The 14,827-nt window shown below is 41.2% G+C and overlaps 2 protein-coding genes across 2 annotated transcripts in view; one reads left to right on the forward strand and one right to left on the reverse strand.

The window, feature by feature from the left end:
* LOC128886433 (uncharacterized) overlaps positions 1-13,384 on the reverse strand; it is a 267,121-nt gene extending 253,737 nt beyond the window's left edge. The window contains exon 1 of the mRNA XM_054141360.1: positions 13,339-13,384. The gene's annotated coding sequence lies outside the window, so the exon portion shown is untranslated. The remainder of the gene's footprint in view (positions 1-13,338) is intronic.
* Positions 10,753-12,730, forward strand: LOC128886295 (uncharacterized). Its single transcript, XM_054141002.1, has 3 exons — positions 10,753-11,109; positions 12,157-12,357; positions 12,433-12,730. The coding sequence occupies exons 2-3, from the start codon at positions 12,224-12,226 to the stop codon at positions 12,728-12,730; spliced, it is 432 nt and encodes a 143-aa protein (XP_053996977.1). The 5' UTR covers positions 10,753-11,109; positions 12,157-12,223.
* Positions 13,385-14,827: the final 1,443 nt, after the last annotated feature.

Below are 14,827 nucleotides of genomic sequence, written 5' to 3' on the forward strand. Positions count from 1 at the left end.
ACTGCCGGCGGGTAAACGATTACGCCATCGTTCTCCCTTCGGAACAGGACAAATGGCTGTCCTTCAAGAACTACAGCCGCAAGGAGAGAGAGCCCTTCGTCGTGTACGCCGACTTTGAGTGCCTGCTCGCAGACGTGACACCGGAGGACCACGCACATCAGCGCAGCTATACATTTCAGCAGCATCAGGCGTTTAGCGTAGGTTATTATCTACACTGTTCATACAACACCTCTTTAAGCGTATATCGCTCGTATCGATCCGAAACGGATTGCGTAGAATGATTTGTGAAAGAATTCTATGATTTAGCGCATCAATTAGAACCAAAGTTCCGAACCGTGGGGCCGATGAAATTTACGGAACAGGATTTGGTAAATTTTCACGAGTCTAACCATTGTCATGTGTATGAAAAGCCGTTCACCACAGACGATGCAAAGGTTCGTGATCATTGCCATTTCACGGTAAAGTACAGAGGCGCGGCGCATAATAGTTGCAAACTAAATTATCAAAATTCATTCTCAGTGCCTGTAATATTTCATAATTTATCTGACTACGACGCACATTTTATAATTAAATAATTGGCCAACGCATTTGAGGGTAAAGTAAATTTACTGCCGATGACAAAGGAAAAGTACATATCTTTCACGAAACATGTAAAGGATACTGCGCGAGATAAGAAAAATGGCATAAAATTTCGTTTCTTCGATTCATGCAAATTTTTGAGCTCGAGCCTCGAGATAAGTTGTTATCGTATCTTGGAAAAGAAAGGTTGCGTTTCCGTATGATTATGTAACTTGTTATGATAAATTAAACGAAACTCGGTTGCCTGCTCACCAAGCCTTTTACAATCGATTGAATGATAAGGACATATCCATATACGATTACGAGCACGCAGTAAACGTTTGGAATTATTTTAATATCAAAACATTAGGCGAATACAGCGATTTGTATTTAAAAATTGATGTATTATTATTGGCTGATGTGTTTGAAAATTTCAGAGACGATTGCATTCAGAGCTATAGATTAGATCCGGTATATTACTGTACTCTTCCTGGTTTTACATGGGATGCAATATTTAAAGTTTACAAATATCAAATTTGAATTATTAACTGACGTGGATATGTTAATGTTTTTCGAGCGTGCAATACGTGGCGGTCTGAGTCAATGCTCGCACCCGTACGCCAAAGCAAATAACAAGTACATGCCATCATACGATCTATCGAAACCCTCGAAATATTTAATGTATTTTGACGTAAACAATTTGTATGGTTGGGCCATGTCTCAACCTTTACCGTACGGAGGCTTTCGATGGATCGACGAACACGAGGCGTCCGAGTTCGATGTAAATTCTATTCCCACGGACGGGCCCGCGGGGTACATTCTAGAAGTAGATTTAGAGTATCCCTGTGACCTTCGTGATTCGCACGCCGATCTTCCGCTGTGTCCCGTGCGCGAGAAACCGCCAGGTAAACGAAACGAGAAATTGCTTGCTACGGTATGTGATAAAGAGCGCTACGTCATACATTACTGGAACTTGCAGCAATGCCTACGTCACAGACTCCGCTTGAAAAAAATTTATCGCGTTCTAAGATTCGATCAGTCTCCATGGTTGCGCAACTACATCGAACTGAATACAATGTTGTAAACGCAAGTTACAAACGAGTTTGCCAAGAATTTGTTTAAATTAATGAACAACGCTGTATTCGGTAAAACGATGGAAAATGTACGTAATGCAAATTTTTGAGCTCGAGCCTCGAGATAAGTTGTTATCGCATGTAGATGTGAAATTAGTTACACGTTGGGATGGTCGATACGGAGCGGAAGCCCTTATTTCCAAACCAAATTTTCATAGTTGTAGCATTTTCGATGAAAATTTGGTAGCAATAGAATTGCGTAAATTGAGAGTTCAATTCAAAAAACCCGTGTACATAGATATGTGTATTTTCGACATATCAAAAACATATTTGTATAGTTTCCATTATGATTACATGCTTCCAAATTTTGGTCAGAAATGTAAAGTTTTGTATACAGACACAGATAGTTTAATTTACGAGCTCGAGTGTGAAAACATGTATAATATTATGAAACGCGATATAGCTAGATTCGATACGAGCGATTACGCCGAAGGTAACGTGTACCAAACAAGAAAGTGCCAACAAGAAAGTGCCAACAAGAAAGTGCCAGGTCTGATGAAGGATGAGAATAACGGTGTGAGAATGACAGAATTCGTGGGACTGAGAGCAAAGATATACGCTACTCGCGTGCTTGACAAGGATGATGTGAAAAAAATTAAGCGAATAAAAAAGAATATTACAGTAGACAAAATAACTTTTGATGACTACATACAGTCTTTGAAAAATCATACAGAAACAACAATTAGACAAAACTGCATTAGATCAAAATTACATAACGTGTATTCGATTAGCGAACAAAAAATTGCTGTTAGTCCACACGATGATAAGAGATGTGTGTTGACGAATGGTGTAAATACCTTGCCGTGGGGGCACTACTGTATTGCGGAAGAAAATGATGTAAATAATTATCGAAACTTAAACATTATAAATATTTATTTTCATTATATTTATTATAATTATTATATTTATATTTACTTATTTTTTCAATAATTATTTCTTACAAAACATTACTTTTATCGATCCATGAATTAGGGAAACGAATCCAATCCCAACCATTTCACGTACAGTTTATTTCCTTTCCTACGTATTACCTTTTATACCAGGTACACGTCTGGATCTGCAACGGAATGTAGCACGTACTCGTAAAATCCTCCTGCGACAGGATTTCCTTGGGAATCTGTTAACAGGTACGTCGCCGGATTTGTTTGCTGAATTTTATAAATTTTAAACACTTTGGTCGTCCAATTTGGTGTATATCCTTTAGTAAAAATTGTCTTGTACTTGCTAATGCGTACGTAATCTCCGATTTTGAATTTCGCTGGATCCGCAATTTTCAAATGAGAGTTCAAAGTCACATCAACCGGACGCATTCCTATCGTTCGATGTTTTTACTGATTGTAGTCTCGTACAAGTTTGGGTAGGGTGTCGATCCATCGGTAAGAACCGTTTAAAGTAAACAGTTTCCACATGTTGCTCTTCAGCGTACGATTGAACCGTTCTATGACGGAAGCCTTCATCACCGAGTGCGTCGAATAATGATTAATGCCATGTTTTGTCATGAGTTTTTGCATTTCAGTGTTGTAAAATTCTTTTCCTTGATTTGTTTACAAATTTTTTGGACATCGATTTCAAAATATCTTTGCAAACGCTTTAGCTACCTCACCCCCACTTTTAGTCTTGAGCGGCACAGGCCACGCATGCTTGGAGAACACATCGATAATGGTTAGTATGTACTTGTTACCACTATTTATACGCGCGTGAGGTTGCATTTTGGCGAGATCGGCTTGCCATAAATCGTCGAAACCATGCACTCGTCGCCGCGGAAAAGTCCGTCTGGCGGGAGCGTGCAGTTCTTCCACTAACCGCGTCTTCTCTTTGCTCATATTGAGGACTCGAAACTGGACAAAAGAAATTTAAAATGTATGAAAATAATTGTAGGATGTGATCTATGAATTTTCCGTTGACGTTACATTCGCCGGTTTCATCCGAATGTTCACCCCTACTGGTCTCTTTTGGATACATCTTGGTTAGAGACTGACATGGTTTACAGCATGCAAATATATTTATTATGTTGAAATAGCAATATCTATGTGTGTTTCAAATTGAATTCAACGTACTGTTGCAATTTATGGACATTGTTCATGATTTCTTCCTGCATCTTTGAACATCTGGCTTCGCATTTTTTCTCTGTCTCAGAGACATAATTTTTAGCTATGTGTTACAATGGTTTTATTTCCTCTGCAATATTATGTTCAATGTGCATTTCGACTTGTCGTTGTATGGCCTCTCTCATTTCATTAGACATTTTTGAAATTATCTCGCGGGTCTCCTTATACATCTTTAATCTGTCCTTCTCCAACTGATTTATCATTTTTAAAAATATTAATTCGTACAGACCACGAGTACCTCTGTACCTCGTACCGTTTATGATGATGTTGTCTTTGTTGTCCATATCACAGTTGGAGTTACCAAGCATTAACCTATTATTTTTAAAGTATACACCGTAAACGTTGTCTGTTTGTTTTTTACTCTCAACGAAGAAAAAGTTCAAGTATTCTCGTGACAATGGTCTGAGATTTTCCGCTAAGAACTCATTCACATCCTTATGACTTTCAGGATTCTCAACGATTTCACGCATCTATATTTCGACAATGTTCTCTTATGGAATTTCTTGAGTTGAAGTTCCCGCCCTCTCTTCTTTTTCTTCTTCTTCTTCTTCTTCTTTTTCCCGTGCTACTTCGAGAGATACTTCGGAATCTGTGCGAACTCTTTTAGGTAATGCGATACGGCGATAAGGTGTAGATTGTGTAGGTGTTGATGTTTCCATATACAATCTCTTCTTCCCATGATGTTTAAGTGTTACGATCGGCACAGGTACTTGTAACGATAAATGTGGTTCAGGTGAAAACGGTGGTGATGGTGTCGGTGAGGATGACGTCATTTGAAGAATCGAGTTGGAGGATGACTTTCTATTTTCAACCAATTGCTTTAAAGGATCAACGATGGATCGAAACCTGGTTTCCAACGATGCATCGGTATCCACCCTTCCAATCTTTAAAGCTAAATACTTTTTTCTTGTCTTCGTTCTTTCCTTCCTTTGAACGTGTTTTTGATTCTCCTCCATGTTTCGTACTGGTTCGATAGCGGTTCGATAGGTGTTTCGTAGTGGTTTAAAGTGGTTTGATAGGGATTCGAAGCGGATCGATAGTGGTTTAAAGTGGTATCGGAGACGTTTTCCAAACAACTGACTCATCTACTGTACGACAAACTCGTTAAATCCACGTCGATAACGACCTTGATGCGTAGGACTATCCTTGTCTATAACCAAAAACCCATAGTTCCGTTGCCAATATTTCGTGCAAAGTTCGTTAAATTTTTGAAACGTTAAATCGGTGTTTACATTATCATCATAAACGTGGCGTAAATTCATACGATCCTCTTTGAACAGGATCAGCAAATTGGTATTGTCGCGAATCAGGTGTTTCGGTATTCTCGCATACAATTGACAAAGATACAGACAATCTACATTCGAATGTGTACCCATGGAAAAATACTCTTTTATTACGTCCTGCTTGTCACATGCCACGTCATCAAATATAAATATAGAATTCGGTAAAGCTTCGTTGGATGGAACGACATCGCTATTATTTGAGAAAGGCAAATATCTAATGTTCTCCACGGATGAGAGCAGTGTTTCCAAATATTGATACTTTGGCTGTTGCAACGACTTTGAGTACACGTATACATTTTCGAGGTAATGACAACGTTGGTTTTTCCACAATACGAGGGACCGCAGACTATACCACGTATAGTGTCGGGTAACAGCGGTCCGTGTCTCTGGAAGCGTTAAACGGTGTCGTCGAACCTTCTGTCCGAAATTACTCGAATATCGACGGGCTGTCTTACAAAACGCATATTGGTACCGCTGTTGACGTTGTTGCGACAATAAAAAGGGGCTAAAATGATGTCGCGGGTATTTATACAAGCGCCGTACAAACGTATCGCTTAGTGTGACAATGACTTTTGTACTGATCGATGGTGATACACTGTTTGATTTGACTACGGAGCTGCTGGAATACATACCAAAGATTGTACTCTTGAATCGTTTTGCTCGCGACACACATTACGTGTGGGACAAGTTACCGAGACATATCAGAGCCGATCCTGAGGTTCACTCTTTTCACAGGTGCTTCTTACATTACAATCGGCCGGATCAGCGTACGCACATTAACGGACCACCGCCCATGATCAAAGACTGTTTTCTATGCATAAAAGGAGGGGAGCAGGACTATTGAACAAGGTGATAAACAAATTACCGTTCGAACTTCATATACCAGGATATCAATCTTGTGGGCCGGGTACATATTTGCAAAAACGTTTAGCTCGCGGTGATCGTGGTATCAATCCGCTGGACGCAGCCTGCAGGGAACACGACCTCGCGTATTTCGAACGTAAAGATTTGGAAGACCGTCACGAGGCAGATCGAATTTTAGCCGATCAAGCGCGACAACGCATCGCAGCAAAGGGCGCGACTTTTGGTGAAAAAGTAGCAGCAGCGACGGTGTGGACGGCCATGAAAGCTTAGACGAAACTCGGTATGGGATTTGAGGGAAAGAAGAGCGATAACGAGAAGAAGAAGAAAAAGAAACGAGTATTACCCGTAGCAAAGCGTGGTGGTTTCCTCCCGTTCCTCCTTCCCGCCTTATTAGCCATAGGAGCGCTGACCGGTGGAGCGGCAGGCGTAGCTAAGGCTGTAAACAATGCCAAGCCTGCGCGGAAACAGCTGGAGGAATTGCAACGTCATAATCGTGCTATGGAAGGTCGCGAAGTACATCTCGCACCGTACAAGCAGGGGGGAGGTTTGAAAAAGAAAAAAAAATTTCGATCTACGAGAAAAAAAAAACAAAAAAATTAGAGTCAATGAAAGCGGTATAGTTAACTTGGATAGCAACGATGGGCCTGGTACACATTGGGTTGTATACGTGAAACGCGGTAGCAAGGTGCGATACTTTGACAGTTTCGGGAATCTTCGTCCACCTCGAGAACTGATTGATTACTTTGGGCGGAATGTAAAAACTGTATACAATCATACTCGGTTCCAGAATTTCAATCAAAGCATATGCGGTCAATTGTGTTTCAAGTTTCTTCAGAAAACCTCGATATAAACTTGTGATTTCTGATAGGTGCGCCCCATTATTAATTTCATCTTTACTAAACGAGGATGTCTCTAACGTTTACCTTGACGGGTAAAAGCAGCGTGCTCTCGGTGACTTACTTTCCAGCGATAGATTTGAGTGATGGACAGTATGAACTAGGTCTCATGGGTTTCGCGACGTTTCACACGATACCCAACGTTGATTCGAGCAACAATAAACTTTATTTTGGAGAAGATGATGAAGAAATGTGATTCCTGAAAGATCGTACGAATTGGAAGCGATCGATGAATACTTGAGACGTGAAATATTGAGAAAATATCCCTCTAAGAATAATTCGTACGATCAATACCCGCTCATCGTGCGAGCAAACAACAACACTATGAAGAACGAGATACATTGGTCGTATAGAATCGATTTTACGAAACCAAACAATGTGGGATCTCTGCTTGGATTTTCCCGGAACCGTGTTTTATCGTCCGATGTACGGCACGAGTCGGACTCACCTGTAAACATTACAAACGTTAACATGATTCGTATAGAGTGTAAGGTAACTACGGGTTCTTACAGTAATGACAGACCTGTCACCCGATACACGAGTTTTCACCCAGAGTGCCTCCGATACAGCAGCAGGATCTGTACACGCTACCGTCTGAGAGTCACTTATACATCGATGGAAAACTGAGTCTACTGGAGAAAAAGCCGGAGGAAGTGAAGGAAGATGTTGTTCTTGATAACAACTGTGCTGCCTCTCTGTTTGATGAAATTCGATATGAAATGGATAGGTTTGAAATAGATCGTTGCAAAAATCCGGGAGTAACGACTGCGTTAAATAATTATGTATCTGTGTCCATTGAAAAAAGTAAAACGTTAGGTAATGCTGGCTGGTATCATAAGAAAAATGCTGCAACTGCAGATTTTAATTTTTGCGTGCCCGCTTGGTATGTTATTCGGATTCTGTGAAGATTACACACGCATCGTAATCAATGCGCGCCATGAATTGATTTTAATTCGATCGCGAAACGATGAAAACGCCCTGATTGGTCCTACCGTTTTAAAACCTGTACTCAAATTGTTTAAAGTTCAATGGCGAATGCTTCACGTCGGTTTGGATGAATTGAACAAATTGGTACTCTTACGTATTCTTGAAAGTGGTCGACTGATTTCGATGAGTCTCCGCTCCTGGGATCTGTATGAATATCCGTTATTACAAACAACCACGCAGCATACTTGGTCTGTGAAAACTGCAACACAATTGGAGAAATCGCGATATGTGATATTCGCTATGCAAACCGATCGAAAGAACAAATTGGACAAAACATTGAATCACTTTGTCAATTGTAAACTATCAAACATACGACTACATTTAAATTCAAAATCTTATCCATACGATGACTTGAATCTGGATTTTGATAAGAACAAGTATGCGATACTTTACGATATGTACGCAAACTTTCGAAAATCATATTACAGACACGGTGAACCCCTGCTCGATATGTTAGAGTTTTTATCATGTGGTCCGTTTGCAGTCATAGATTGCTCGCGTCAGAACGACTGAGAGTCTCTAAAGAGTGCCACGACTGATGTTAAGATAGATTTCGAATGCAAAGATAACGTGCCGCTCAATACAACTGCTTACTGCTTGATTATACACGATCGCATAATCGAGTACAGCCCTCTGACGAATGTAGTACGCAGAATAAACTAATACATTAAAAATCTCTACTGAATGTTCAGTTTCTTCGAAACTGTCGATACAGCAAAATGGCTCACCTAACGTTCGTAGACTTGCAAGGTTTCAAAACGGACTCAAATGATTTTATCGTAAAAGAGGTGGCTGTCCTCGCGCAAGCAAAAAAGTTATCACATTGGATATTTGAACCTCCATTTGGATTGCATCGTCTAACGTCTAACGAAAAACGTGGTGTTTGGTGGTTAACGAAAAAACACCATGGAATCAGATGGACGGATGGTTACGTACCCTACGTGAAGGCGAGCAGCCTGTTACGAACCGCGTTGGAATGCGCTGACAGAATTTTAGTTAAAGGATCGGAAAAGGAGAGATCGTTATACAATGTAACTGGAATGGAAGCCTTCGATGTTGAAACAGATTTAGAAGACAGAGAAATACCGAAATTGTCTACAATGAGTGAAGGACATTACAGATGTACGTTTCACGATGGCGTTTGTGCCATGGAAAATGTGTTCAAAATATATACGCTATTTGATGTAGAAATGCAAACTATTTTTGAAATATGAAATAAACATGACGTCATGGAACAGAAAAAAGAAATGCTGCATGATCAATAAATTCCTTACATGATAAGAGGTGATGGAGGGGAGTGGATTCGATATAAAACGGAAATTTGCGATACAGCGGTTAGAAGATTGTTAGATTTTGACCAATTTAAACGTCAGCGATGTGGACTGCTGCTGAAGTTGCTCGAGGAACGGGGGAGAAATTTTTAGATGATAATTACACATTGCGGCCAGTTTCCAAGAAAATGCGTACATAGTAAGATGTTCGTTTCCTCGATGTAAAACGTAGCAAAAATATGCATCATTCTTTTCATATTCTTTTCATTTACACATTGAAATCAATGATTCGCCCGAATTGAAGTCGAGCCGCGGAGTACGTATTTTGGGACGGAGATATCCTTTGCCGACTACCTGGTACACAAGTATTTAGATATTGGAATAAGAATTGGTCGTCGCTGTGATGTGGAATTGGCTATTGGAGATAACCGCGGCAATGAAATCCAGTTTCCAATGTTTACCTGGAAAAAGCTATCGGAGAGAAAGATGGACATTTTACGGAACTTTGAAACGACGTTTAGTGATCCAATACGTGTTTGCGATATAACGATTGAGTTTCGCTGCGTGGACGATGTTAAAATCGCGAGACTCTCCACCTCCGTCAACGCCTTGTTCCTCACAGAAAAAACGATTTGTAGAATGTTTGATTTCGAATACTGTATTAATTATATGTACACGTGACTTTCCGAAAATACGTTTCTCGTCGAGCGCAAATATGAAACTTTTGTAAAATTAATACATAATGTAAAACCAAATGATATTGTTAGAGCAATTATCGAAGATGAAAATTTTGAAAGTCATTCATTGATTGATTCTGAATTGTTAGCCTTAGGGTTGAATGTAATTCAGCATGGTGATCAGATAAAATGATGTATTTACAATTGAATATTATTTCTTTTTTCACAAGCGCGAATCACTGGCGGCAGATGCTGAGATAGAACGTTTAGCTTGCAATTTTTGACTTTGTACCTGAGACAACATATCGGTGTCTCGAATATTCCACCGGGAAAAAGCGCATTCCTTCACGTATCCCCTTGAAATAGAGTATCCTGTATCCATGGTTCGATCGTGAGTCGGTATGGATCTTTGATGATCTAATCTTCCGGGAATAATACATTTGAAAGAATCCATTTCATCACGTATGACATTAAGATGGTAAAACAGAACGTTTAGCTTGCAGTTTTTAAATTTGTCCTCGACTCGCGAAACTTTGCGAATCTTTGCACGTGGCTTTGAAATAGATCCATTAGCGCACTTTAAAGGGGCGTGGGCAGCCGATTAAGTGGCGCCTCGAAAAGGTGTTCAATCAAAAGTGAGCGGAGGTGGGGCCTTATTAACTAATTAAAAAACACGAAGAGGGCAGCCAATTAAAAAACACGAAGAGGTGGGAGGCAGCCAATTAAAAAACAGAATGGCGCCTTGAAGGGGGTGGTCAATCAAAAGTGACGTCATACTCCCCCACCCACGAGGCCCCGCCCCTCGCTTCCCCTGCCCACAAGCCCCCCACCCCACCCACAAGACCCCGCCCCTCGCTTCCCCCGTCCCCGCACCCCCCTGAGATTCCGCTGTTCCAGAACCGGCATACCTTACCTACTTAAAGTATTCGTTGCGCAGACGTTTCGTGTACGAAGGTGCCGGCCATTCAAGCACTGGACTCTTGTGGCGTGAAACAGACACTGCGTTCGAGAGCCGCGTATTAACCGACGCTGTTTTAAATTCACACTACATCGAACCGCGTAACTTTCTTCAGGATGCAAGAGACGTCGTGTTCGAGCATATACGAAGTGCATTGATGAAACATGACACTAAAAGTGAATACCGCGTTTAATGGAGAGTTTGTAGCGGGTGATAAACGCTCGAACAAGACTATCAGCACGAAGAACTGTGAAATCTTTGGCGAGATCAATCTCGAAAAGTGGTACGAGCAACGCGTCGTCAAACCCACCCTAGCATCGCTGGAAGAATTTCAAGAACGGGATAGCGGAAGGGCGCTGTCGCGTATACTCAATGTAATTGTTACGTCCCAATTAGTTTATCTGTATTTAATTGGAAAAGAAGGAATTCTGGGATTCTATAATGATTGTCACTAAGTTTAAGTATTAACAAATATAATTATGAAACAAAACTGAGTTTGGGATTACATACAAACAAGAATATAAATTATACAATTGAAGATGGTTTTAACAATACCAATCGTTGATCTTATGCTATTGGCGGCGTTGTCAAGTTGTCCCGGGCTCGGCTGTGGCGAGGATCTGGTAGGTTGTACACTCGCGACACGGGACTCTAATAATTGGCGAATAATAAACGTCGGACTTTCGTAGGTAACTCCGCGGTGACTCTATCTTTAGTGCGTATGTTCTCACTTACGCGAACTTTTTACTCAGCTGGAGATACGATACACGATACCTAAATAAGACTAACGCGAGAGATTAACCTGTCCGCGACTACAGAATAATAACTGCCAAAATAATAATACACAAAGAGCCATCCGTGATCGTGACCACGGGTTTATATAGCCCCAGATCCTTGCCTGGCGCAATTCGTAATTTCGGAATCTTAATTGCCACATTTCCCGAATCTGGAGCAAGTCCCAAATTCAATGGGCGATTCGTGCGCAAGAGCCTAATATCGCTAACGCTTGTTTGCTGACTTGCGGTTCATGCGACTCGGTTTAATAACACGATTTCCGAATTGTGGTTCGTGCGCATTCCTATAAGTCTATTGATCTTAACTATTCGCAATACGAGGTCGATGAAAAGGGACACCGGCAGGCCCGGGTGTAACATAATTGTTAACGTCAATAAATATATGCCGCTGCATGCTGGATGTACCATACACTTACCGCGAGAAATACAACTAAAGAGAGCTGTAATCAACGTATGCTCGAACGACAATGCATGTTTCGCGTGGTCAGTAGTGGCTGCTCTGCATCCAGCCGAAAGGAACGCATGTCGGGCATCGGTATATCCTCATTATTCAACGGTGTTGAATATCCAGGATATCCAATTTCCAATGCCATTGAATCAAATTAAAAAGTTTGAACACGCCAACAGCATCTCCATCAACGTCTACACCACTGAAGAAAAGAAGGTTCTACCGATACGGCTCGCCACACGGAAGATGAAGAGACATGTCAATTTACTGTATTTAGAAGGAGCAAACGGCGTGGGACATTTCGCGTGGATCAAAAACTTGTTTCGCCTCGTGAGCTCACAATTGAGTAAAAAGAATCATCGAAAATACTTTTACGATAGGTATGGATATAATAATTCTTTTTTCTTTTTTTAAATATGTTATGTTTGAAAAAAATTTATGTCTTTCTATTGCAGATGCTTGCACTACTTTAGTTCGAGTGAGAAGCTGGAAGTTCACACCGTAGATTGCGAGAAGATGAACGAATGCGCAATCGTATTACCAGATGATGAAAGCAAGTGGCTCAGCTTCAACAACTACATCCGGAAAGAGCAACTTCCATTTGTGGTGTACGCCGACCTTGAGTGCATTCTGGAGAAAACTGATCGAGAAGCACCAAGATCCACATACCAGCATCATAAAGTATTTAGTATTGCATATTATGTTCAATGCGCGTACGATTCGTCCTTGTCGGTGTACCAATGTCACCGTTAAATCAATTTTATCAAATAACATACAAATGGATGAACTCTTTTTGGATTCCCATAGTTTTTCATAATTTGTCCGGTTACGATTCGCATTTTATTATCGAAGAAATAGCTACAGCTTTCGAGGGTGCCGTCAATGTATTGCCGATAAAAAAAGAAAAGTACATCTCGTTCACAAAAAGTGTCGAAGATCCAAATGGACCGTCGCCAAATTGTATAAAATTGAGATTAATCGATTCATACAAATTCTTGAGTACCAGTTTCGATAACTTAGTGTCTTTTTTACATAAAAGCAAATTAAGAATTTTACGAACCGAGTTTCAAAATTTGTCTACCGAAGATTTCGAATTATTGACGCGAAAGGGTGTTTTTCCGTACGAGTACATTGACTGTGCCGAAAAGTTGGAGCAATCATGTTTGCCATCGCGCGAATCATTTTACAGTTCCTTGACGGGTGATATAGTATCGGAGAGCGAGTACACGCACGCCGAGAACGTGTGGATACGGTTTTCCATTCAAACGCTGGGCGAGTATAGCGATTTGTATTTGAAAACAGATGTCTTCCTGTTGACCGATATTTTTAAAAATTTTCGTGAAAGCTGTATCGCAAGTTACAGACTCGATCCCGCGTATTATTACACTCTGCCCGGTTTTACGTGGGAGGTCATGCTGAAGCATACAAAAGTTAATTTCAAATTACTAACAGATATCGACATGGTCCTGTTTATCGAACGCGGTATACACGGCGGATTAAATCAGTGTTCAGGTAGATACGTGAAAGCCAATAATAAGTACTTCGTTGTACATCGTTGTACTTGATGTACTTTGATGTGAATAATCTGTATGGGTGGGCAATGTGTCAACCATTGCCGTATGCAGAATTTCGATGGGTCGATAACGTCGCAAACCGAGACATGTCTTCGATTGCTGCCGATTCGCCCACGGGTTATATTCTAGAGGTTTACACGACATTTACGCGGCACTGCCGTTCTGTCCCACACGTGCCAAACCACCTGGCAAAAGAGAGGACAAGCTGCTCGCAATTCTATACGATAAGCAGCGCTACGTTATCTACTATCGTAACCTGCAGCAATGCACGCGACATGGTATTCGTATTATAAAAATACACCGCATCCTCCAATTCGCACAATCACCCTGGCTCTGCGATTACATTGAATTAAATACAAAGTTTAGAACTCTCGCTACAAACGATTTTGAAAAGAATTTGTATAAATTGATGAACAATGCGGTATTTGGCACAACTATGGAGAATGTACGCAATCACGTCGATGTAAAATTAGTAACAAAATGGGAAGGGAGATATGGTGCGGAGACAATGAGCGTAAAACCAAATTTTCACAGCCGTAGCGTGTTTTCGGAAAACTTAGTTGCCATCGAACTGCGAAAGCTTGCGGTGAAGTTCAACAAACCAATCTACACTGTCGGACAAAATTAAAGGGACACTTTTTTAAAACGTCATATCTATGGGAGTTTTCAACCGATTTTGGAGAAACTTCGCGAGTAGTTTTGAAGTGTCCTCTAAATGTGCGCAAAGTTGCATTGGTAAGGGTTGACAGGAAGGGGTTAAGTCACCCCCGTAAAGAGGGGCACGTCAAAAAACGCCACTTCTGAAGAGGTCAGGGGTGACGGAAGGGGTTGAAAAAATCAAAAAAACCTTTGGGGCGACCCTCCTCGATGCCCTCAACAAAACGCACCCTCAAAATCCCTCTCGGGCAAACCCACCCCTCACAACACCCCACCCCCTACAAAATCCATAATTTTTGGACTTCAGTCTCGAATTTGGGCTCCATGCATTCCCTGGAATCTCCTGATCCAGGAAATGCCAACGCCCACGCCGTGCGCCCCATAGGCACCCCTTGGAAGGATGGAACAGTTCGCCACTTTTCAACACCCTTCGTAAGGGAGCACTTCCACACCTCGAAGGGCGGAGAAATTCACCAAGTTTATTCTCGATACATTAAGGATCAATGTCATTTAAAGCTCGTTTCGAAAACTGCCCCTGGAACTGAACAGGGTGGCCCAGAGTTAGGGGTGGTCCACCCACAGGTGTAGGGGTTGGAACGATGTTTCGTTGCGTTGAACA

The sequence above is a fragment of the Hylaeus anthracinus genome, unplaced genomic scaffold (genome assembly GCF_026225885.1).
Source record: "Hylaeus anthracinus isolate JK02 unplaced genomic scaffold, UHH_iyHylAnth1.0_haploid 11982, whole genome shotgun sequence".
NCBI classification, from domain to species: domain Eukaryota; kingdom Metazoa; phylum Arthropoda; class Insecta; order Hymenoptera; family Colletidae; genus Hylaeus; species Hylaeus anthracinus.

Bases quoted from the DNA above. Each gene is read 5' to 3' on its own strand.
- LOC128886295 (XM_054141002.1), top strand. From the start codon at position 12,224: ATGAAGAGACATGTCAATTTACTGTATTTAGAAGGAGCAAACGGCGTG. The intron at 12,358-12,432 runs GTATGGATATAA...TTTCTATTGCAG, and splicing joins CGAAAATACTTTTACGATAG to ATGCTTGCACTACTTTAGTT.